General features: G+C 53.1%; 1 protein-coding gene across 1 annotated transcript in view; it reads left to right on the forward strand.

The window, feature by feature from the left end:
- The window catches only part of ALDH4A1 (aldehyde dehydrogenase 4 family member A1), a 31,417-nt gene extending 10,597 nt beyond the window's left edge, over positions 1-20,820 (forward strand). The window contains exons 3-15 of the mRNA XM_077151084.1: positions 545-637; positions 6,505-6,552; positions 7,291-7,446; positions 9,181-9,330; positions 9,402-9,476; positions 10,660-10,847; positions 13,316-13,389; positions 15,574-15,770; positions 15,952-15,999; positions 16,661-16,813; positions 17,497-17,618; positions 18,381-18,499; positions 19,293-20,820. Coding sequence (XP_077007199.1) covers positions 545-637; positions 6,505-6,552; positions 7,291-7,446; positions 9,181-9,330; positions 9,402-9,476; positions 10,660-10,847; positions 13,316-13,389; positions 15,574-15,770; positions 15,952-15,999; positions 16,661-16,813; positions 17,497-17,618; positions 18,381-18,499; positions 19,293-19,405 — 1,536 coding nt within the window. The 3' untranslated portion in view covers positions 19,406-20,820. The remainder of the gene's footprint in view (positions 1-544; positions 638-6,504; positions 6,553-7,290; positions 7,447-9,180; positions 9,331-9,401; positions 9,477-10,659; positions 10,848-13,315; positions 13,390-15,573; positions 15,771-15,951; positions 16,000-16,660; positions 16,814-17,496; positions 17,619-18,380; positions 18,500-19,292) is intronic.
- Positions 20,821-23,886: the final 3,066 nt, after the last annotated feature.

The raw sequence follows: 23,886 nt of genomic DNA on the forward strand, positions 1-23,886 counted from the left end.
TCTCCTGGCGTGTGTCTGTCTCTCTGTCTCTTTTCTTTTCTAATGACCCTAGTCATGGGGTTTAGGACCCACGCTCATCCGTTATGATCTCAACTGATTCCATCAGTACCAACCCTATTTCCAAATAAGGTCCCATTCTGAGGTACTGGGGGTCCTGACTTTAAAAGGATAGAAGCATATCCTTTTAGGGGATGCAGTTCAACCCATAACAGAGGTCTCCAGCCCAAAGATGCTTTATGCTTAAAAGCATTTTCAAGTTAATTGCCAGTATCTTAAAACTCATGTGGTTTCACATAAAGTTTGTGATGGAAAGACCCAGCTACTCCCACATGGTGACAATGGACTGGACCTGAGCAGCCAGCTGTCCCCACCCCCCAGGTACAGCAAACTCTCCTTATTGACCACAGACTCAGCTGGCTCCCTTCTTATTTACCTTTTAGCTTAGTGTCTGGGTTTGCAGACCCTGAAGCAGGGTCTTAGGTAGGGGTGGGGGTGGGGCAGCGAATGGAAGGAAGTGTCACCTGCACTCTTGCCCCTCTCCCAGGCCTTGAAGGCCCTGAAGGGCCAGACAGAAGCCATCCCATGCGTGGTGGGGGACGAGGAGGTGTGGACCTCAGACGTGCAGTACCAGGTGTCGGTAAGTCCAGTGGGCGGGCAAGGCTTGGTGCCGGCCTCTGAGCCTGGGGTCTCCCTCTCAGACCAGCACTAAGCTTATTATGCACGGTCCCTGCCTTCAAGGGGTTCATAATCCATTCCCAGGTTTTGAGTTCCAGGGACTGGTAAAATTTGAAAAAGCAATCTTGGATGGATTATCGTAAAACTGCGAATGTCACGCCCTGCCACCAGCTTTGACATCTCATTAGAAAAGTTGGTTAGAAGTGGAAAAGCTAGAGAATTCCAGAATAGAAGGTAATCCTTCCAAAGAAGGGACCGCCCCAAGCCCTGGCCTCTGTTTGGGAATGACTAGTCTGGCTGACCATGAGCCCACCGTGAGGTGAGTGCCAGGGCTGTGGCCACAAGTCACCTCCTCCTGGAAGCTTCCTTCTGGAGCCTGTTCTCCTTCCCCAGCCCCCAGCAGCCCTTGTGCTTGGCGCTGGCTACCCATTGACTGGGGAACAGGTACAGAGGAGTTAATTGCATGCCCCGGCTGGTGCTCTTAAGAGAGATGTGAAAGAGGGATGGAAATCCAGGTTTTCTAGAACCAGTGGCCTTTTATTTTGATTCACATACTGTACAATCTGTCCATCCAAAGTGTACAACCCGTGGCTCTTGGTATGATCACTGAGTTGTGCATTCACCACCACAGTCAATTTAAGAACGTTCTCATTACTCCAAAAAAACAAAAACGAAACACAAAAATAGCCCATATCCCTCATGCCCCCCCCCATGATTGTTGCTTAGCATTGGTACAGTACCTTTGTTACACTTGATGAGAGAATATTACAGTGTTATTGTTAAGTGTAGTAATACAAACGGTTGTATTTTTTCCTATACACCACTCTATTTTAACACCTTGTAACAGTGACATATATTTGTTCTAGTTCATGGAAAAACATTCTTGTATCTGTACTGTTAACTGCAGCCATCATCTACAACAGGTTTCACGTTTTATCCTCTAGCTTTCCTTTTTAGTGACATACACGACCCTGGACTTTCCCTTTCAACCATACTCACATCCATAATTCGGAATTGTTCATTACGCTTACGGTATTGTGCTACCATCACCTCTATCCATTTGCAATTAACCTTATTAAAAATTCTGTACACCTTAAGCATCTCCCCTCTTTCTACCCTCTTTCTGTCTCCTGGTAACCTATACTCTAGATCTCAGCTCCTGGAGTTTGCTGATTACAGTTAGATCATATTATTGAGACACCCCATCTCTGTTTATCCCTAATGTACCCATGATAGTTCTTGCCCAGAAAAGTTTAAAGCAGATACCGACATTGGCTGTGAAAAGAAATGAACAGTATGTAAGTTTGTTTTGAAACTCTATATAATGTGTGTATAGATGGAGTTTTTAGCTTTGTGCAGTACAGCCAGTTGCAAAATATATGCCAGGGTATATAAATGAGGTGACTTCCTCTATGGCATTATCAGCTAGAAACCTGTTAAAAGTTGGAAGACAGTGTCCAAAATGATGACTTTAGCTTTCTTTCTAGCAGAGGCTGTGATCTGTTAAGGGTCCTTTAAAAAAAAATAACTTTTTTAAATTGTGAAATATATATACAAAAAGACAGTAAATTTCTAAGTACATTTTAACAAGTAGTTATAGAACAGATTTTTAAGTTTTAATTTTTTTGTTGTATAGTATATATACAAAGCAAAGAAAGCAGTAATTTTCAAAGTACCCTTCAACAAGTAGTTACAGGATAGATTCTAGAGTTTGTCATAGGCTACCATTCCATCATCTCAGGTTTTTCCTTCTAGCTGTTCCAGAACAGTGGACTCTAGAAGGAATATATGTATTTTTATCATCACAATCGACTTTTTTTGTGTGAAAAATGACGTATATACAAAATAATGAATTTCAAAGTACATCGCAACAATTAGTTGTAGAACAGATTTCAGAGTTTGGTATGGGTTACAATTCCACAATTTTAGGTTTTTACTTCTAGCTGCTCTAAGGTACTGGAGACTAAAAGAAATTTCAAGAGAATGATTCAGCACTCATACTTATTTGTTAAACCCTACCTTCTCTGTAAAACTCCACCATCATCTTTGATCTTTCCCCCACTCTTTAGAGGCATTTGGGCTGTGCCCATTCTAACTGTTTCATGTGGAAGCAGCTGTCGATAATATGGGGCAGGGGATGGAACTAGTTGATGTTCCGGAGAGGTTGGGCCCTCTGCATTTCAGGACTTACCTGGTCCAGGAACCCATCTGGAGATTGTTGCTTTCTGGAATGTTACCCTAGTGCATAGAACCTTTGTAGAATTTTATATAATACTCTAGGTATTCTTTAGGGTTGGCAGGAATGGTTTTGGTTGGGGTTTGGCGAGTTATGATAGGTGGCAGTGTCTAACTGAGGCTTGCATAGAGTGACCTCCAGAGTAGCCTCTCCAACTCTATTTGAACTCTCTCAGCCACTGATACCTTATTTGTTATATTTCTTTCCCCCATTTTGGTTAAGGAGGCATTGTTGATTCCATGTTGCAGGACCGGACTCATCCCTGGAAGTCATCTCTTCCACTGCTAGGGAGACTTTCACCCCTGAATGTCATGCCCCATGTGGGAGGGTGGGCAGTGGTTTCACTTGAGAGTTGGGCTTAGAGAGAGAAGGGCCACATCTGAGCAACAAAAGATGTCCTCGGACATGACTCTTAGGCATAGCTATAGGTAGACTAAGGTTTTCTGCTACATACATAAGCTTTGCAAGAGCAAGCCTTAAGATCAAGGACTTGGTGTATTGATTTGGGTGTCCCTAATGTTTGACACAGTATCTGGGGTTTCCCTGGTGGTAAAGTTTAATAATTTCATATTTTTTCTCCCTTCTTTCAAGGGACTTTGCAAATACTCTTTGATTATCTGCTTAATGTATTCTGGGATGTATCCAGGCATTACGCTAAGCTATACAGGATTAAAGGCTCTCATTCTTATTCTGGGCTCCCTGTGTTTGGATTGTTTAAATGATCTATCCAGACAGGTTGAGTTAGATTTATATGCTACAGAAAATTTAGGTTCTGGACAAAATAAACCTTTCTTCTTTGGGCCTCAATGAGTAGATGAAATTCTAAAATATAGACAATATCTTCCTTATCCCTGTGTTCTGAATGATCTAATCCTGACCTGATTAGCTTCGTTCATATCTCTAAATAAAGGGTCCTTTTTAAATCCTGATAATAAAACTCTACCCATTCTCCCATTCATTCAACAAAATGTTTAACAAGCCCCTCACCACCAGGCCCAGCACAGGTGGGAACGTAGCAGTGAATGGAGCAGAGGGGTCTGCCCTGATGGAGCTGAATTTCATGGCGAGAGAAGGCACACATATCAACAAAGAAATAAACAAGAGCCTTCCAGATGGTGAGAGGTGCTGTGAGAGAAGCATGGTGATGAGCTGGAGGTGTGAAAGTCACATCGAATGGGGTGGAAAGGGGGGTGCTGGCCAGATGACTGAGGACATCAGAATTGAGCCTGAAGGAGGAGGCCAAGCCAGCCACCAGCCACGGGAAGAACCCAGGAATCACCCCCCCAGGCAGAGGAGACAGCAGTTACAGAGTCCCGGGGGTAGGGAGAAGCTCGATGTGCTGCAAAATAGAAGCAGCCAGGGGTGCTGGAGCATAGCAGATGACGGGGAGAGCACAGGAGGCGGGGCAGGGGATCAGTATTGAAAGTTGGCTCTCATCGGCTGTGGTTACAGAGCATTTTTGGAGCACTAGGAAGCCACTGGAGGGGTTGAAGTAGGGGGAGGCTTTCAAATAGAACTCGATTACCCTTTAGAGAGCATGCTTTCTAATTTCAGGGTGGCAGAGTGATTGAGTTTTGTGGCCGGTGCTGAACTTGGATTTAGATGGGTTCAAGTAGATGGCTTGTGGGACAACCAAGGAACTGGAAGGAGAAGGCAGGCTAGAGCTACAGAACGTTGGGGGGCTACCAGCAAGTGGATGGCCAGGGAAGCCTCCAGGGAATGCACTAAGGCATAAACCATGATTAGAACTTAGGACAAAGCCCAGAGGGTCCCAGCTCAGGACAGAGGCATGGTGGATCTTGGGCGGGTCTGCCCAAGTCAGCCAACTCAGCTACCCCAGTGCAGTGAGCCTCTGGGAGCCGTTGAACAGCCTGACCTGCTCCCTGCCAGGTGCTTGGACCTTGATGGACAGGCCAGTCAGAGTTACCCTGCTCTGGGACTTAAGAGGGACTTGTCATATCGGGGAAGAATAAAGGGTTTGCTGTTTGTAGGTGGGTTGCCATGTTGGGGTGTGTCCAGATGGAACCCTGAACAGGCCCATGGTGGGTAAGGGTGGACAAGGCTGCAGGACCCTGGCCTCCACTCCGAGGACCTGAGCATGCCATGTGGCAGAAGTTATCCACAAAGGCGTCCCACAGCCCTTGCTGCTGGATCAGCCCCAGCAGGCTTGACACCTGGAGCAGTCAGAGTGCTGCAGTCTCATAGCCAGTTCACTTGGCTCCAGAAGTCTCTATGGAGTGCGTGCCCAGGTGCCTGGTGGGAGCTGGCTTCCGTGACCTCACTCACTGTGTCCCTGTAACTGCCTATAACTTGCACCGTCCTGCAGATAGATTTCTGGACCTTCCACATCTGTGGCCAGCACCTAGAGTGTTTTGAGGCAGGAATTACACTGGCCACTTCAATATTCCTTTCCCCTGACGCGTTGCTGACCGGCTGGAGGTTTTTGGCCATTTGGCCCTCCTCCCTCCGTTTGCCATTATCTGCAGTCCATTGGAAAGCACAGGATTTGAAGGCCCTGGGTCTTTGCCACCCCCTTGGCCTCCATGCATCATGGACGGGCCAGTCTCAGGTATGGATGGGATGCAGGTGACTGTGACAGGGGTTAAAATGAAGTGAAAAAGCCCACCTTCTGCTGAAACGTGGACCAGTGCCGTCCAGTAGAACTTTCTGCAGCGATGACGATGGAAATGGTCTGTACCCACTCTGTCTAGTATAAAGCCATTAGCCACGTGTGACCTATAAGCACATGAAATGTCTCATGTGACCAAGGAACCAAAGTTAAATTTTAGTAGCCACATGTGGCTAGATGGCACATACTAGATGGCACAGGTCTAAATCCATTAAAAACAAGTGGGGGACAAAAATGGTGATAATTATGGTGTAAACTATACTGCCTGCCTGGTAGGGAGGAGGTGAAACTTCTCCCTGCCCCATTCGTTGAGTTCTCAGTGAGCACTGGCAGGTTCTGTTTGTAAAGGTTTGTCAAGGCTATATCTGGGCTCATCCAGGGGGCTCAGGAAGTAATTGCCCTGTTTCTTGGTGACGTTGGCGGTGGCAGAAATCCTGAGTGTTTTCTGACCCCAGCTTTATCATTTTGAACCTCACGTGGTGACAGGGCCCGTGTACTGAGATGCAGCCTCATACCAGACCTGGTTTGGAAGAATTTTCATCTGTGACCCTGTTTGATCCTCACCTTCCTGCTGTGAGATGGGGGTGTCATCCTTATTTTCCAGATGAGGGAACTTAGAGGAAAAGGGAAGTTACCTTGTGTAAGGCCCCCCACTAGTAAGGTCCAGGCTTTCCCTGAAACACTGTGTGGCCCATGTCCTCTTCTGGACTGTGGACTCTTCTGGAAGGCAGTCTCATCACCGCCTTATCCCATACAGCAGGCACTCTATAACTGCTGAGGATAAACAAATAGAAGTTCCTGCTCTCAAGAGGGCCAGGCGTCTCCAGAAGGTTTCGTGGAAGGAAGAGAGCATGTCAAGCAAATCTGGCCTAGAAATGAGCTCCGAGCCCACCCCTCACCCCACTCCTGCCTGCCCTAGCGTCTCCCTCCTGGGCCGTGACCTCCCTCTTCTCTCTTTTTTCAGCCCTTTAACCATGGACACAAAGTGGCCAAGTTTTGTTATGCAGACAAGGTGAGTCCCTGGACACCTGGGGGTTGGGCTCACTGCCCCCACCCCGCCAGCTTCTGATGTGGAGGTGGGCATGGGTGGATGTTAGTCTCTGTATCCTTTGCTTTTGTGGGGTGGGGTGGGGCTGACACTGAGGGAGTCCTTAGACGTGCAAGGGTTATCTTGACCCAAATGAGAGTTACCTTGGCCGGACCTGGGACTGGGACCTACTGGACAGGCCTCTCGTGGTAGAGCAGACCCTGGTTTACGGAAAGTCAAGTCAGAGAAATCGGGGATGGATAACTGGAAAGCCAGGCGGGAAATTATCATGGCCAGTGAGAGGGGATGAGGCAATCTGTGGGGAATCTGGGAGCTGGCCTCACATTGGCGTCTGGGTGCCAGCAGCAGGTGGACATCTTGGGCTCTGCTCTACCCTAGCAAGAGCAAAGTGAGACCTCGGGGTGGGAGCTTCTGGACCGTGGGTTTGGGAGCACTAGGTCATGGAATAAGGTAACGCTCTTGTAGACCATGAGTAAGAAGGCCAGAGCAGGTTGAGCAGCTGAGGGACTCAGTGCTAACCAACCCGGTGGGTCCTCAACTTCTGCAGACCGGCAGCCAATGAGCTCAGAGCCTGGGTGGTCCAGCCAGTGATAGGGCGCAGCACCTGCCACTGTGGAAAGGGGGCTGAGGGCCAGGGGAGCACGTCTCTCCTCCCTCGCTGCTGCAGGCAGGGTGCCCCCAACCTTTTACTCTCTTTCTTAGGCTCTGCTCAACAAAGCCATCAAGGCTGCCCTGGCTGCCAGGAGGGAGTGGGACCTCAAGCCTGTGGCAGACCGGGCCCAGATCTTTCTGAAGGCAGCAGACTTGCTGAGTGGGCCTCGCAGGGCAGAGATCCTTGCCAAGACCATGGTGGGACAGGTGAGGTGCAGCCTGGGCAGAGTTGGGTGGGGTGGACGGCAGCACTACTCCACTCACATCAGCAGACATCGACTGAACAGCCTCTGGGGGCCTCTTCCTGCTCTGCATGCCTCAGGGGAACAAGGCCTAGGAGAGGGGACAGACACACGTGAATTATTAGACAGTGGATCATGCAGAGCCTGCATGTTTTGCCACGGAAATGTCCTCTCCCCTCCACCTCTTCTGTCCTACCCTAGTCCAGGCCTTTGTCCTGCCCTGCCTGGACTGGCAGTTGTCCTTTGTAGTGTCCTCCTGGCGTCAGGAGTGTGTGAGGGCTTTGAACCCCCAGGGTCTCCCCGCCACCCAGAGGCAAGCTCCAAGGCCTGAGTCCTGGGCCCTGCCTTCCCAGTGCTTGGGCTCACCAGCTGCTCTGCCCATCCCTGCTGGGCTGTCCCCACCTCTGGTGTCACCTGTTGGACTTGGACACTGTCACCTCCTGGGTGTCTGCCTCTGGCCGTGGCTGCCTGGTGAACTCTTACCTGGCAAGGTCCATCCCAGTGACCGCGTCCTCTTCTCAGGCCCCAAGGATCCATCGTTCCTGCCTCTGATCTTCCAGAGCATGTTGTGCGTGCTCCAGTTACGGCAGCGATTACATTGGAACCTGACAAGTTTCTATGTATTTATCAGCCCATTATGAACTTTTGCGGGGGGGTAGTAGTAATATCTTAGCGTTCCCAGCCTTTTTCTGGCCCTCGCACAGTGTCTTCTTGGGGGTTGTAGAAAGCTCTTGATAAATGTTTCGTGACTGAATCATGCTGAGTGGGGAGTGCATGGTCTGCAGTTGGTGTGCTGGGGAGAAGGGCTGAAGGGGATGTCAGTTCCACCATCCCCAGGAACTGAACCTGACAGTGCCAGCTGACTTGGGTTCCGAAGGACAAATGTTAGAAACCAGGCACAGGCTGCTTTTTGGGTCTGCCCATTTGCTCCTTTCCGCTTACCCAGCCCCATAGGGAGGGCGCCCTCTGCTGCTCAGATGTGGTATGGCAGCTCCATACCTTCGGCTGCAAGCCGCACCCCCTGCTAAATGTCTCCTTTGATTCAGCAGCCCTTTGGGGTGAGTGAGGCCTGCATTGACAGGAAGACACACACACTCTAAGATCATATTAAGTACCCCCTTTGTTTGGTGAAAGATTCAGAAGCTTGTTGGAAGAGTCTGTCCCATTCTTGCTGCCCAGAGTCCTTTTCTCAGAACCCATGTTCATTGTCAGAAAGAACAGATCGTCTGCGGGAATGTCTGCAGCCATTGGACATCTTGGTTCTTGGCCCACACTTTCCCTGGCAAGGCAGCGTCCACTTCCCAGGCAGAGGAGCCACCCTGTCCCTGAACTCAGTTTTTCCAGCCTCCCAGAAATTCTGGAAAGTTCTGGCCCTGAGCTTGGTCTAAAGGTCAGGATTGAAGAAGAGGCTCCTTGGACCACCCTCCAGGGTCGCTGTGAAGGCGTGGACAGTGTACGTGAAGTGTCTGCCCGTGACTGCTGCTTATACCCATCCAGCCCAGAGGCCTGCTGTGCCCGCTGGGTGAGGACGTAGCGCAGACATTTGGAATTGAGGTCCCATCCTTCCTAGCTCCGCCACTACCAGACCCTGCTGGGGCCTGGCACACTGCTTGCCATGGGCCCTGGGCCAAAGGTCGGAAGAGGGCTATCAGGAGGCATTTCTGCTCTCTCAGATCCCCTTGCGCCCCTGCCTCCCCAGGGGAAGACGGTGATCCAGGCGGAGATCGATGCTGCTGCTGAGCTCATCGACTTCTTCCGGTTCAACGCCAAGTTTGCCGTGGAGCTGGAGGGGGAACAGCCCATCAGCGTGCCGCCCAGCACCAATAGCGTGGTGTACCGGGGGCTGGAGGTACCCACGGTGGGCAGGGGGCAGGCGGGGGCTGCTGGAGACCCTGACCTCACCACCTCCTCCTTCCCCAGGGCTTTGTGGCGGCCATCTCCCCCTTTAACTTCACAGCGATCGGGGGCAACCTGGCGGGGGCCCCAGCGTTGATGGTAAGCTGGGGGGCGGCAGGTGGGTCAGGGTGGCCACGACTCAGCCCCTTGGCCCTAGCCCTGGGTCATGAACTGCAGCACAGAAAATGAAGGCAGCTCGGGGCAGAGGAAAGGCTTTGGGTCAGAGACCTGGTCTGAGCCCCAGCTCTGGCAAGTCCCTGAGCTTCTCTGGGGGCAGTTTCCTCTTCTGTGAGGTGGAAATAATAAAAAAAAGGTACATGCTAGGGTTGTACAGGTCAAAAGATACCTGCAGGCCCAGTGCTGTCTTAGTATATGGTGGCACTGTGAATGATGACAGTCATAGTTGACTTTTGAATGCTTCCCACGTGCTTTATAGCATTAAGCACCGTGTGTAGTTGAGCTCACTTGATCCTTGGCAGTTCCCAACAGAGTGGGCTCTGATCGTGTCTCTTTTTCAAGTGAGGAACTGAGGCACAGGGCAGTGATTTATTGGTCAGGGCTGCCCAGCTGGTCAGAGATTTGAACTTGGTCTATTTCAGGCTGGGGCCCTTAAAGTCATGGGGCTCCCTGGCCATCTGCCGAGTGAAGGTGGCGTTTGCCCTTGCTGAGCTCCCTGTCTGATGGGGTAGGCACAGTCCCTGCTCTCGGGGAGCCTTTGTGGCTCATTGAGTTGTAGTGGTCTGGAGGCCTGGGACCCCAAGGTTGGGCTGGATGACCACGAGGGGCCCAGCTGCCCAGCTGTGGGAGGTGTGTGTGTGCGCGGGGACGTCCTTGGGCCCCCTGCCCTGATGTGGGACCTGCCTCCCAACCCCCAAGTGCCATGCCGCTGCACATGCCCTCACCCAGAGACCTGTGCAGAGGATGCCTTGTGAGCACTTGCCAGCTGCGCCCAGGAAGCACACAACTCAGAAACACCCAGGACACTCACGCCCAAGGGGTGATGGCAGGACCAGCTGGCACAGGCGTCCAGGGAAAGGGTGCCTTGGCGTGGTGTGGAGCAGACAGGGCGGGGTTGTGGTGTCACTGGCAGAGGCCTTTGGAGCACAGAGTGGAGGGGTGGGGAGGGGGCCATTGCAGCCCCCACCACGGGCACTACAGGCCGGTCCGAGGTTGCTGAGGGCAGGAGACAGCTCGAGGTGAGGGGTGGCTGGGCTGCGGTGGGAGTGGGAGTTGGGGCCGGTGGCCGTCGGCCTCATGAGTCATTTCCTGCCTCCTGGGACAGGGCAATGTGGTTCTGTGGAAGCCCAGTGACACTGCCATGCTGGCCAGCTATGCCGTCTACCGCACCCTCCGGGAGGCGGGCCTGCCACCCAATATCATCCAGTTTGTGCCAGCTGATGGGCCTGTTTTTGGGGACACCATCACCAGCTCAGAGCACCTCTGTGGCATCAACTTCACTGGAAGCGTGCCGTGAGTGCCTGGGCACCGGGGGCGGGGTGCATAGGGAAGTTCACCGGGCCACCACCTTGTCACCGTCACCACCGTCCATGGACCTGGGGCTGTAACCCATAGATCAGCCATCTCCCATACCCACTTGCTTGCTGTGTGGCTGTGAATGAGCCGCCTCACCTCTCTGAGCCTCCATTTCTTCCCTGCACCACGGGAGCAGTGAGTCCAAGTTTGTGGGGATCAAATGAGTTAATGACCAGGAAAGAGCTTTGCAGGCTTGAAGTGCAGCCTGTTCACGCTGTTAATTGGCATTAATGATTTCGATGCCATCTCTGCTACTGGAAAGGGCGTGAGAGAGCTCAGATTTAATTGGAGGAGGAAAGTCAGGAAGGCTTCTTGGAGGAGGTGGCATCTAAGCTGAGACTTGAAGGTAAGGGTTGGCCAGGTGAAGGGGAGGGGGTAGGGAAGAATGTTCTAGGAGAGGGAGCTGAACCTCTGGAGGGAGGCCTCAAGGCGAAAGTGTCTGTTGCATTCTGGGAACCGCAGAGTTCTGGGCCTGTGAGGTAAGAGGGTGGAGGCAGGATGTGGTGTGATACAGGGAGATAAGGCCAGCAACTGTAATCACCCGCATTCACTCATTCAGTCAGCCCCCATGTACCAGGCACTGTGCTGGAGCTGGGGCTGCGACAGTGAACACCAGAGACAAGGTCCCTGCTCTTGGGGTTTAGTCCAGTGGCTGTAAATGCCCTTGTATGGCTGCAAAGGGGTCTGGGCTTTATCTTGGAAGTTGGTGGGAACCATTAAAGGTTCTAAGCAGGAGCAGAGACTCAGATTGCTATGGCAAGCAAGGGCGACCTGGCAGGTGGCTGCTGGCTTTTCTTTGGCCCCTATTAGTGAGTTCCAACCTCTTCAGATTGGGACATGATAGGAAAATGTGCATTTGGGCTTCACTTGAGAAACCGGATGCCCTGGCCACCTTGGGCCTGTGTTTCCATGTGGCACCATTGGCGGCTGTAGATGGGAGTGTGTTCCTGGTTCCCTCCTGTCCCCCTGGCCCCTGGGGTTCCTGTGCCTGGTCTGCCTCCTTTACTTTGCCTGTCTGGCCCTGACAGGTCCCTGCATTGGCAGCCTCTGTGCTAGATGGTCACTCTAGCCTGTGTAAGAATTCTCCAGTGGCTGGAAGTAGAGCCCAGTTAGGAGCCTGTCAGCATCCACAGAGGACATTGGTGGCCAGGGGTGAAGATGGTGGAAATAGGGAGGGACGGGCTGACTCAAATGAGAGAGTAGCAAGGAGGCCTTGTGGTGATTGGCTGAGGGGGGTGGGGCAGGGGGCCTGGTGGGGACGGCTGGCCTCTGTGTGGAAAGGGCATCAGTCCCAAACGTGAGAGAAGGTGAATTATATTGGTCACCTTCAGTTTGAGGTGCCTGCTGGGCATCCAGGTGGAGAGATGTGGATCAGCTAGACGTCTGTTCTGAGACTCAGGGTCCTTCCAGTTCTCCCGGGGGCGGGGGGAACCTGCGGTGGCCTCTCATCTCCTTTGCCCGGCCTCAGGTTCTGCTACCCTCCTTCCTGGCCGAGGGTTACCAGGTGGCGATGGCAGGGTTAGAATTGCTGAGAGAGGCCGTTTCCCAGAAGGCTGGCTCTGCCAGCTGCAGGCCCCAGGGGTCCCTGGCTCTTTGCAGGCGGAGCGGGCCAGGCCCCCATTTGCCATGCTGTGCTGAGCAGCGGGCTTAAAGGTGGGACACTCATAAATTAGTGTTAGCTCCTGTGTTGCCTGCTCCTGGGTGATTAGCATTTTTATTGTTTCGTGGTGCTGAGGTTGGTCACACTTGGGAGCCTGAGGAGGTGGCGCGGACCTCCAGGGTGGCAGCTTGGGGCGGGAACTGGAGCTCCCTCTCCCAGGCCCCAGCGCAGTTTGGCATCTCGAACTTGGGTGTTGGGTTGGGGGTGCTGCTTGCAGACCGTGGCAGTAACTGGCCCTGGCAGGCACTTGCCTGGTTCTGACATAATCACTTTTCTTACATTAGAGCTAATCATAGACCATTCCTGCCAAGTGGGAACTGTTTGCTCCAGGTTGCACATGAGGTTCACAGTTTGAAGCTCAGAGAGGTTAAGTCATGAATGCAAGGTCACACAGCCATGGGTATCAGAGCCAGGACTGGAAGCCAGCATCTCTGACTTCAAAGAACCATCTCCTCATGCCATTTTGATGTCAAACTCTGTGCCGCACTCCCCACCCTCAGACATACAGGCACGGAATGTAACTCTTTTCCAGCTGCCACATCTACTGGGTCCCCTCCCACCACCGCCACCGCCGCCACTGCTGCAACCTGCTTTACTACTACCCTGGCACCCCTCTCTGGATTTTTGGCCCTCTCCTCCTGGAGGCCCCCCCAAGATGGGCTGCTCCCCACCTCCCAGGACCCTCATCCTCTCAGAGGCTGGAGCCCAGCTCCCTAATCCTCTCCCTGCGCTCCTCTGGTTTCAGCACCTTCAAACACCTGTGGAAGCAGGTGGCCCAGAACCTGGACCGGTTCCGCACCTTCCCTCGCCTGGCTGGAGGTAAGGGCTCCTTCCCCTGGCCCCTCCACACCATCTGAGCCAGGAGGAGGGGGAGGTGATGCTGCCTTAGTGCTGGGATCTCTGGGGGAACTGAGAATTGGGAGGACCCTCAGAAACTGAGCCTCTGCTCTGGGATCTCTCACAGAGCATTTTTGCCTCAGTTGTTCATCTGTTCATTCATTCATTTACTCACTAATTCAACAAATAAGTGGCTGAGTGTCCTCCCCTGGCATTGTTCTGGACACTGGCGATGCACTGATGACGAGACACCCACAGACCCTGCCCTCCCATCCTATATGTATGGATGTCCAGATAAGATAACAGCAGGTAGCAACAAGGCTGGGAAGAAATGAAGGAGGGAAGAGAGGTGAGAGGTAAAGGCCAGAAGGGGTGGGATGGTGACTTGGGGTGGTCAGGGGTGGCCTCTTCAAGGGGGTGACAGTGATGCTGAGACCCAAACAGCACGAAGAAGCCATCCCCTCGCACACAGAGGCTGGGGGATGCACCGACCCAGGTACCAGCTGTCCAGTAGCCCTGCCTGCTGTGATGAAAGTGTTCCGTCTGTCCAGAATGGGGGCCACCAGCTGCGTGTGGCTACTGAACATGCAGAGTGTGGCTCATAGGACCAAGGAAGTGATTTTTTTGTTCAATTTAACCTTTATTTAAACAGTGGCACATGGCTGATGGTTGCAATATTGGACAGTACAGGTCTAGGTAGAGGAATTGCCCAAGCGGAAGCTATGAGGTGGGAATGAGCTTGAATTTGGGGAAAAGAAAGAAGGGCCAGTGTAGTTGGGGCAGTGAGGATGGAGAGGGTGGTAGGAGATGGAGCTGAGAGGTTGGCAGAGGCCAGGTCTTGTTGAAATATTAATAATTTTCCCACAAAGAAACGGTTTCATGCTCAAGGAGATTCGGCACATGCTCTGTTAAAACAAAAGGGATTCTTTCCCGCAGGACTTCTCAGAGTCCTTAATGCTCCAATATGCATTGACATCTTCAGGAGCAAGGTCTGATGTGCGATGCTTCCCAGACTCATTGTGCCACAGAATCCCATTTTGCAGAGGCCTCATGGGCCAGGTGTTTTGTGGAGCGCACTTTGGGAAAGTGCCAAGACCTAGAGAACAGGAAAGCTTGTCCAGGGCCGCAAGGGCCCTCTGCAGCAGAGCTGGGGCTGGCAGCTCAGTGTTCTTGACCCTGGGGATGAAGTGGGGCCCACAGGGAGGCAGGACCCCATTCCTGGGCTGGGGGGAACTTTGATGAGGTATCAGGAAGGTGAGCCCTCTTCTGGGCAAGCTGAAGCTTTCAGCGCCCCCCCCCAGTGTACTAACCCAGTCCTACCTTTCCAAGACGGACAACAGCCAGCGCCTTTGCTAGAGCTGTCCATGGTTGGCTGCTCCCCGAGTCTCCTTCCCACTTCCTCCCCAAGGGAGAGACCACTGCTTACTCCCAGCTGGGCCACCTTGGGCATGTGATTGAATCTTTGAGTCTCCATTTTGTCATCTTTAAAATGGGAGTAACAGTGGCGGTCTTGTATGGATTCAGTGGGACGAAGAACATAAAGTGCTTTGGATGAACTCCGGCACTTAGTGCTTTGTAACCATGAGCTGCTGTGGGCTACCATTTAGTCAAGTGGGAAAACAGACCTGGAACGGGAAGTGCCCTGCCCGAGGCTTCTTCTTGCCAAGGAAGCTGGGGAGTGGTTTCCCGCGTGGGGAAGGAGGAAGGGGCCCAGCCCTGTCGTTGGGCATGAGGCTGACCCCCTATCCTCTACCCGGGCATCAGGGGAGGTCTCAGGGAAAGCTCTACCCATTGCCAGACATGGAGAGAGGGTGGGATTGGCTGTTGGGAGCCTTGGGTTCTGGTCCTTCCTTTGCCTTAATATCAGGTGCAGGATCCCCACCTGGGTCTCGTTTTACTTCCCTTGTGTCCTGTGTCCTGATGACCCCTGTGCCCTTTACCCTTCCCCGGGCCTCAGTTTCCTCATCCATAGAATGGGAGAGAGGCCAGGCTCAATGGCTTTTGAGATTTTGTCCAGCTCTAAATTCATGGCATCCACAGCTCCCATCTGCTCGGTACTGGGGGTGGATCAGGGGCTCCTGTGGACTCTGTAGGTCATGCTTTGAGCCCCCGTGCTGGCTGGTGGAGACTGCTCCCTGATCACTGCCCACCCCCCTGTTGCCCTAGAGTGTGGTGGGAAGAACTTCCACTTTGTCCACCGCTCAGCTGATGTGGACAGCGTGGTGAGCGGGACCCTGCGCTCAGCCTTTGAGTACGGCGGCCAGAAGTGCTCAGCCTGCTCCCGCCTCTACGTGCCTGCGTCGCTGTGGCCGCAGATCAAAGGGCGGCTGCTGGAGGAGCACAGCAGGATCAAAGTGGGCGACGTGAGTGGCGCCTTCTTCCCCCTCCACGGCCCAGCGGGGGGCTGATGGGATTGGACAGCTCGGCCCTGAGCGGCTGGGGAGGCTCCTGCATGGGTGGGGCTGGGGCTCGCGGGGAGAGGAGCGCCCTTTGTCTCGGGCCTGCTGTGACTCGGTCTCCTCTCCGGTGTCTCCCTGCTGCCAGCCTGCAGAGGATTTCGGGACCTTCTTCTCTGCAGTCATTGATGCCAAGGTATGAGGCATGAAGCGGGGTGCTCCTGGGGGCTGAGCCCCAGGCAAGTCTGGAAGGAGGGGAAGGAAGAGATGGGCATCCCGACCTGGGGGTGGCTCAGCCCTCTACCTTGATGAGGTAGCTTTGTAGAGAGAAACACATACACACTTGAAAAGGACAGAATTGTCCATACACAGAAGAGAGCTCGTCTCCTGCACACCTGGGAAGGCACAACAAGCCTAAGTGCATATGTGGAGACGCGTGCCCTCGTGCAAACGTGCAAATAGGCATATTCATCTGCTTGTAATGCACTTAGACGTGCACATACATGTCCAGTACATGTATGTGTCTGTGCAGAGGCGTGCCCACACCTACATGCTTAAACATAAAGACCCATGGCCCTTCATAGACCTCTAACGCGTTTGTGTAGGTGTGTGGTTTCTATGGACTACACCTGTAGTTCTGTTGCATATGCATAAACACACCTGTGTACATGTGTGAGCATGCACACCTGTCCTTGTCTCTTACAGTCCCTGGCTTTTGCCCTTTTTGCATCCCCCAACCCCCATTTCAGAAGTTGGGCATTTGGGAATAGGGGTTTTGGGGTGAACGTGTTGGAGAGCTGCTGGGAGTGGTTTCCCAACTGGCCCCTGATGCCTCCTTCCTCTCCCCATAACCCCAGTCCTTTGGCCGCATCAAGAAGTGGCTAGCTCACGCCCGCTCCTCGCCCAGCCTCACCATCCTGGCCGGGGGCCAGTGCGATGACTCTGTGGGCTACTTCGTGGAACCCTGCATCATCCAGAGCCAGGACCCCCAGGAGCCCATCATGAAGGAGGTGACTGGGGTGGGCGGCCTGGATTCTTGATGCGACTGTTTCAGCTGAGCACAGCGCAGGGGCAGGACACTTGGTTCCTCGTTGATGTCTCCTCGTGGACATATCCCCATTCAGAGGATGAGATAAGTGAGGTCCTGAGAAGGAGATGTCAGGTGAGAGCAGAGCCGGGTCTGGTGCTCAGGCCTCCTGAACTCCAGTCCGGCATGCTGCCCTTGACACTGCTGGCCTTCGCCGGAGTCTGAGCCCTTTCTCTGCCTGTGACAGCTGTGGCATGGTGACAGCTGACATTTACGGGCTATCACTGTGGGCCGGCCACGGCTGGACACTTGACTGAGATGGGTGGCTACCATCATTCCTGTTTTACAGATGTGAAAAGGATACTGTGAGGGGATCTTCCCCCAACCCCTTGGTGGCAGCTGGGACCATGCGGGAGGGAGGAGAGATCACAGTATTGCAGGGGTGGGCTTGGTCTGGTTCCTTGGACCATTTGCCAGGTTGGGGTGGGAGCTGGGCAGGACAGGGAGCTGGGCACACCCCTTCCCTCAAGGGCATTCAGCCAGAGGCCCTGCCTGGCACTTTTTGTAGGGGCCAGGGAAGTGGGGTGAGAGGCCAGCGCAGTGAGAGTACAGGGGCTCGGGACATGGCTTCGAGTGCAGGGCCAGACCCTGGGGCTTCTCTCCCAGGAGATCTTCGGGCCTGTGCTGACCACGTACGTCTACCCGGATGACAAGTACCAGGAGACGCTGCGGCTGGTGGACAGCACCACCAGCTATGGCCTCACGGGGGCAGTGTTTGCCCAGGATAAGTGAGTGGCCCAGCTGCAGCAGCCGCTCTGCAGCAAGGCTGCTGTTCTCCCCACTGGTGCTTGGCCCCTTCCCCACCTCTGAGACTCCACTTAGGGGCCTCACCGGCCCTGCCCTCCCGAATATGGTTCCTAGGAATCAAGCTGCCCCTTGCTTTCTTTTCCCCTCACCTCAGCTCTGATGCTCGGGCAGACAGGTGGGTGCACAGAGGCAGCCGGGATGTTGGTAAAATATGCCAATTCTGGTGCCCCACTAATGACCGCAGAATCCGAACCTTCAGGGCTGGGGCCCTTTTGATGAGCTCTCCACTGTGCAAAGTGGCTACCCCCTGCAGCACAGAGGGAAGCAGAGGTGCGGAGGCCCGGTCACTGCTAGTCCTGCCAAGCAGGATTCCAACCTGGGTCCAATCCTGGGGCTTTGCTTTCCCTTCCTCGTGGCATTAGGTGCCACCTCGCGTCTGCCTCTGAGTAAGGGTGGAGGTGGGTTTGGACCCCCATTGGGGGTCTGGGAGTTCTTGCAGCCCCACCCCTCTGTCCTCCCACAAACTGATTGCGTGCTTTGTTGAGTCCCTGTGCCACCCACTTTCCAGAGGAGGGGGCTGGGCTCCAGGACCCAGAGCTAGCAACTGGCCAGTGTCACTTCCGCCAGGCTTGGTCCTCTGCTTCATCTGAAAAAGCAGAGGGTCTAGGGTGGGGGGGCCAAGTTGGATGCAGCCAGGGGTGGGGGCGGCTGGCTGCCCACTCACCACTGCCCTCTCCTTGTAGGGACGTGGTCCGTGAGGCCACAAAGATGCTGAGGAATGCTGCCGGCAACTTCTACATCAATGACAAGTCCACAGGCTCAGTGGTGGGCCAGCAGCCCTTCGGGGGGGCCCGAGCCTCTGGTGAGTTGGCAATTCCTTCATCCCAAGGGGTGTTGTCAGCAGCACAGATGGCACCATTTACTGAGCACAGGCTGTAATGCCAGGTGTTGGGCGAGGCCCTTGGTGTGTGCTGACTCTGCCCTTTCAACCACCTGTGAGCCCCTCATATTTTACAAAGGAGGAAACTGAGGCATGGGGAGGTTGAGTCACTCGCTCAAGGTCACATAGTTGAAAGTGGTAGATCAGGGACTTTAGTTCCAGTGTCTGTACTATTAGCTCATGGTCACTTAAGTTCAACTCCATCCATGGGGAAACTGAAGCTGAGAGCGGTCATAGTGGCCTATTGTCAGAGCCAGGGTTGGATCTCAGTTCTCCTGATTCCTGGTCCAGTTCTCCTGTCATAGTGCTGCCCTGCCTCCAAGACAGCCCTTGATGGGGTGCATGGACCCTGGGAGTGTCAGCGTCCTGTCTGCTCGTCGGTTCCAGCTTCAGCCAAGCTCGGCTGTGGGCACTTGACATAGAGATGCCCTCTGTAAACCTTGGTGGCTGTGACGAGGTTTAGGTTTGGCTGTCCTGGCCTCCCTCATCCTACATTCTTGAGGAAGATCCATCCCTGCCCTCTGCCAGGGTCTCCTCTATGTTCTGCTGCCCTTTTTTACCTTGTACCCCAAGCTGGAAACCTCTGCAGGGCAAATTGCTGCTTGAGGCCCCTGCTAGTGCCTCATTTGTTCCATCAGCCTCCTCCCCACCCCTTTGCCTTCTCCCCAGAACTGTTGTGTCTTTTAGAAGGAAAACGGAGCTGTCTTTTAAACAGGAACCAACGACAAGCCAGGGGGCCCCCACTACATCCTGCGCTGGACATCTCCCCAGGTCATCAAGGAGACCCACAAGCCCCTGGGGGACTGGCGCTACGCCTATATGCAGTGAGCCTCACTCAGCGCCCTGCCCTCCCACTGCCGTCCACCTGTCTGTCCACCCAGACACCTGACTTTCTGACTGCACTGGCCCTATCCCCAGCCCATAGCTGCTCACCTGGCTCTTCCTGGGATGGCAGCTTTTCCAGAGCCAAGGCTTGAGCCCTACTTCCCCGTTGGCCCTCTCGCTGCTGCTCTGTGATGGGCACTGGGAACTGGCTTGAGATTGTATTAGGAGGAACAGGGCTGCTACCTCTCTCCCTGTTGGCCATCCTAGAAATTCCTTCTGGCAGATACCACCTTCATACCTGGCAGCTTTTCCGTCTGTCTCTTTCTCCCTCACCTACGCTGTGGCCTAGTGGCTTAGGATTCTGGGGAATAGAGTGGCTCCTGGGTTACCTTGGGGAAAAGGAGGCAGCTTTGAGGCCCTTGGCCAACCTCTCTACTCACAGAGTCTCTCCCTGCTGCTCTCTGAGGCAGCCAAGTCTCTAGGGTCAGGTGTGACTCTGATCGGCCTGCAGAGCAGGCAGGACATTGCTGCGGGGCATGGGGCACCAGCTGGGCTCACCCTCCTTGGTCTGAGCTGCCTGCCTTCCTCACTATCTCTGCCCCAGACCAACCTGAGCCAGCCGGTCCCTGTGTCCAACGATCTGCCTTAGTCACCGGGTGCCTATCTCCTGGTTCCTCTGTCCCCCTGAGGCCCATGGGATTCCTGGTGGGCTCCATGTGGTGGGACTGAGGGGCCGCCAAGGCGGGGAATGTGGCTGTCCTTCCCCCTTGGGCTGTGATTTTGGAAAACCTTGGAATGTGCTTTTGTTCAGTTCCGGCTTCCCCCCAGCTCTTCTCGAGACCCCTGCCCTCAGCCTGTGTTGGCTGGGACTTGGCTGCAGAGGCTCAGGTCGCAGGTAGTGTTCAGGTGGACGTGGCCTCCCCCTCCCAGCCTCCTCCCACCTCCCCCTCAGGCCTGCCCTTGGGTCTCACTCAGCTGAGGTCAAGGATGTTGCCTGAAGAATTTTCCCTCCAGAGTATGTAAATGACTGCGTGGGTTGTCCCATAGAGACCCACGCTTTGTCTGATGCAGCCATTCACTGGTCCCCAGCAAAGTGTCCTGTGTGGCCAGGGACCTACAAGGTCACCTGTAAGGGGTGACTTCTGAGGATTTTTCTTGGGGGCCCTGAATGTCTGGGCCCTGCCCAGGGGTGGCTGGCGTGGGCTCCATGGGCTGTCCCCGATTGCCCCAGCCCTGCACCCCGTGGCCCATGGCCAGTTGGTGCCTGATGCTGTCTATGCAGGGCAGGGTCTGCTGCGTCCCAGTTCTGTGTGGTCCCTTCTGGGGACAGGATGGTTCCCCAGTTCAGGTGGCTGTACACTGTGAGGAGGCACTGGGGTTTGCCTTGATGCCGCCCAATAAAATGCCTGTTACTTAAATCAGTGGTGGTGTTTTTTTTTTTTTAATATTTTTATTGACAAAACCAAACATACAAACATGAACATTCCATTCTTGGTGTATAGTCAGTGGCTCACAGTATCATCACATAGTTGTGTATTCATCACCATGATCATTTCTTAGAACATTTGCATCACTCCAGAAAAAGAAATAAAAAGAAAAAAGTAAAAGCTCATACATGCCATACCCCTTACCCAACCCTCTCATTGACCACTGGTATTTCCATCGACCTAATAAATTTTAACCTTTGTTTCCCCTATTTTTTTCTATATCCCTTACCACTCCCTTTCACTGATCACTAGCATTTCAATCTACTCTATTTATTTTAACACTTGTCCCCCCTATTTGTTTATTTTTAATCCATATATTGTTTTCTGAATATTATTATTTTTTAAAAACATAACAACATACAAACACGAACATCCTTACCGTGTGATCATTCCAATCTTGGTATGTAATCAATAACTCAAAATATCATCACCATGATCATTTCTTAGAACATTTGCGTCAATTCAGAAAAAGAAATAAGAAAAACAAAAGAACTCATGCATACCATATCCTTGACTCCTCCCTCACATTGACTGCTAGTATTTCCATCTACCCAATATATTTTAGCCTTTGTTTCCCCTATTTTTTTCTATACCCCTTACCACTCCCTTCCGTTGATCACTAGCATTTCAATCTACTAAATTTTAACATTTGTTCCCCCTATTTATTTATTTTGAATCCATATATTTTACTCATCTGTCCATACTGTAGATAAAAGGAGCATCAGACAGACACAAGGTTTTCACAATCACACAGTCACATTGTGAAAGCTATGTCATACATTCATCTTCAAGAAACATGGCTACTGGGGGCGGGCCACAGTGACTCAGCAGGCAGAGTTCTCACCTGCCATCTGGAGACCCGGGTTCGATTCCTGATGCCTGCCCATGCAAAAAAACAAAATATGGCTAGTGGAACACAGCTCTACATTTCAGGCACTTCCTCTAGCCTGTCCAGTACTTTCTTGTGGGGGTGATGGGGGTGACCCCATCTCCTGTCTGATGGCATTGCCAGCATGTTGCCATGTGGTGGAAGTGCCCTGCCCTCAGCCTCACAGGAGGAAGGGCAGACCCTGATGTTTTGGAAGTACCTGCTGGGGGCAGCAGGAACTCTAGTGCCAGATGGCCTGCGTTCATATGCGGACTCCGTCTCCCAACCGTGTGATCAGAAAGTTACACAACCTCTCTGAACTTCTGTCTCTTCATCGGAAATATGGGAATAATATACTTCCTCCCTCACAGGCTGTCGTGAGGATTAAATTAGTTAATTCTTATCACATACTAACAATTCAAAAACGTTACCCCCTGTTTTTGTAATAACTATTAATGTGCCGAAGACTTGGCACATATTTTTTTTCACTTACAATGGCCTTTTGAAGTCGGTGCTTCTGTTGTGTTCCCATTTTGCAGATAAGGGAACTAAGGTGTGGAGAGATCAAGGGACTTGCCAAGGGACTCAGCAGTGGTATCACTGGGACGTAAACCAGAACCAACTGATTCCCAAACTCGTTCTCTTTCTTTCACCCAGGTGTCCACATATGGTGCTGAACTGTCTGGAAAGACCCACTCAGCTGCCAGATAATGCTGTGGAGGGCCAATTAGCTTAGCCTGGAGTCTGTGGGTCCAGGTGCACGTGAGCCCGCAGACTCTGGGAGGGGAAAAAAACGTGTGTCCTGGCTTGTCTCCACCCACAGATAATGTAAAAGGGGCTGTTTCCTGAACTGTACCAACACCTCCCTGTCCGAGGATCCTTTGATCAGGGCTCAGAGCTTGGAGAAGGGGCATGGGAACTCTATCCCTTGGTAGAGACCCCCACCCCCACCCCAGCTCAGCCAGGAGTGCCACAGACGTATGCAAGAGGGAGCTGATTCCAGGCAATGCTGACCCATTCCTGGAGCCTGTGGGTGGCTGTTCCCAGTCTGGAGCTCACGGGAGGGAAATGGGTGGGTCGGGGGGAACCGGGCAACTGCATGTGAGAGCTCAGGCACGCACAGACCCTTGTTAATGACACTGAATGAATGCAGTGGCTTGCCTGAGGCCTCACCAAGACAGGGGCAGAGTAGGCTAATTACTGGCTAAGTGACAGTGACCTACATGGTCTCCATTAGCCTTGAAAATGACCTTACCAGGTAGCCATTATCTACCTTTTGTGGAAGGGATAACGTAAGGTCACACAGCTGGTTACTGGGAGGATGGGATTTGAACCCGCTTTGTGGGTGCCTAGAGCCCACCTGCTGTGTCAGATACCCCAACCCTCAAGCCACACCCTCTACCACATAGTTTTGCCCTCCCCTCCCCGAACTCTGTGCCCCTGCTCTTAAGGGTCCAGTGCCCTCTGGGTGCCCATGTCCTCTTTGGTTGTTTGCAACCATGGTGGCCCAAGGAGCCTCTTCCTGGCCCTCCTGTGGCTGGGGGCCTGATCACTGGCTGGGGCGGAGCAGGAACCATTTGACTGAGGCCAGCCGCCCTTGCACTGTGATCAGCGGGCTGCCACTCGGGTGTACACTCTAAGAAATGCAGGGCCACCTGGGGCTGCCTCCTGGTCACCAGGCTGACCCAGAGCTTTTGGGAGATGGCAGGAAGCTGCAGCTTCCTGGACCCACTCTCTTCATGGAGTCATGCCATTTTCATTAATTCCTGCATCATCATTCCTGTGTGTTCCCTGGTTAGGAGCCACCTTTATTTAAACACAGGCTATGTGCCAGGCATTATGCCTCAGCTTCTCACAGCTTAGGGTCCATAACATTATTCCTGTTTTACAGATGAGGAAACTGAGGCACAGATGGGTTAAGTAACTTGCACATCAGTGGGTTTAAATCCCAGACCTCTTGACTGTCAAGCCTTTGCATTGACCCCCTCTGCCCTCGAACACGGCCCCTGGAACCAGGTAGGCCTGGGCTGGAACCCAGCCTTCGCCCCTTTTACCTCTGCCCCAGGTTTCCTGGGCTTCAGCTTTGAGAGGTCTCAGGGGCTGAGGAACAAATGAAATATTAGAAAGTG

The sequence above is a fragment of the Tamandua tetradactyla genome, chromosome 2 (genome assembly GCF_023851605.1).
Source record: "Tamandua tetradactyla isolate mTamTet1 chromosome 2, mTamTet1.pri, whole genome shotgun sequence".
NCBI lineage: Eukaryota > Metazoa > Chordata > Mammalia > Pilosa > Myrmecophagidae > Tamandua > Tamandua tetradactyla.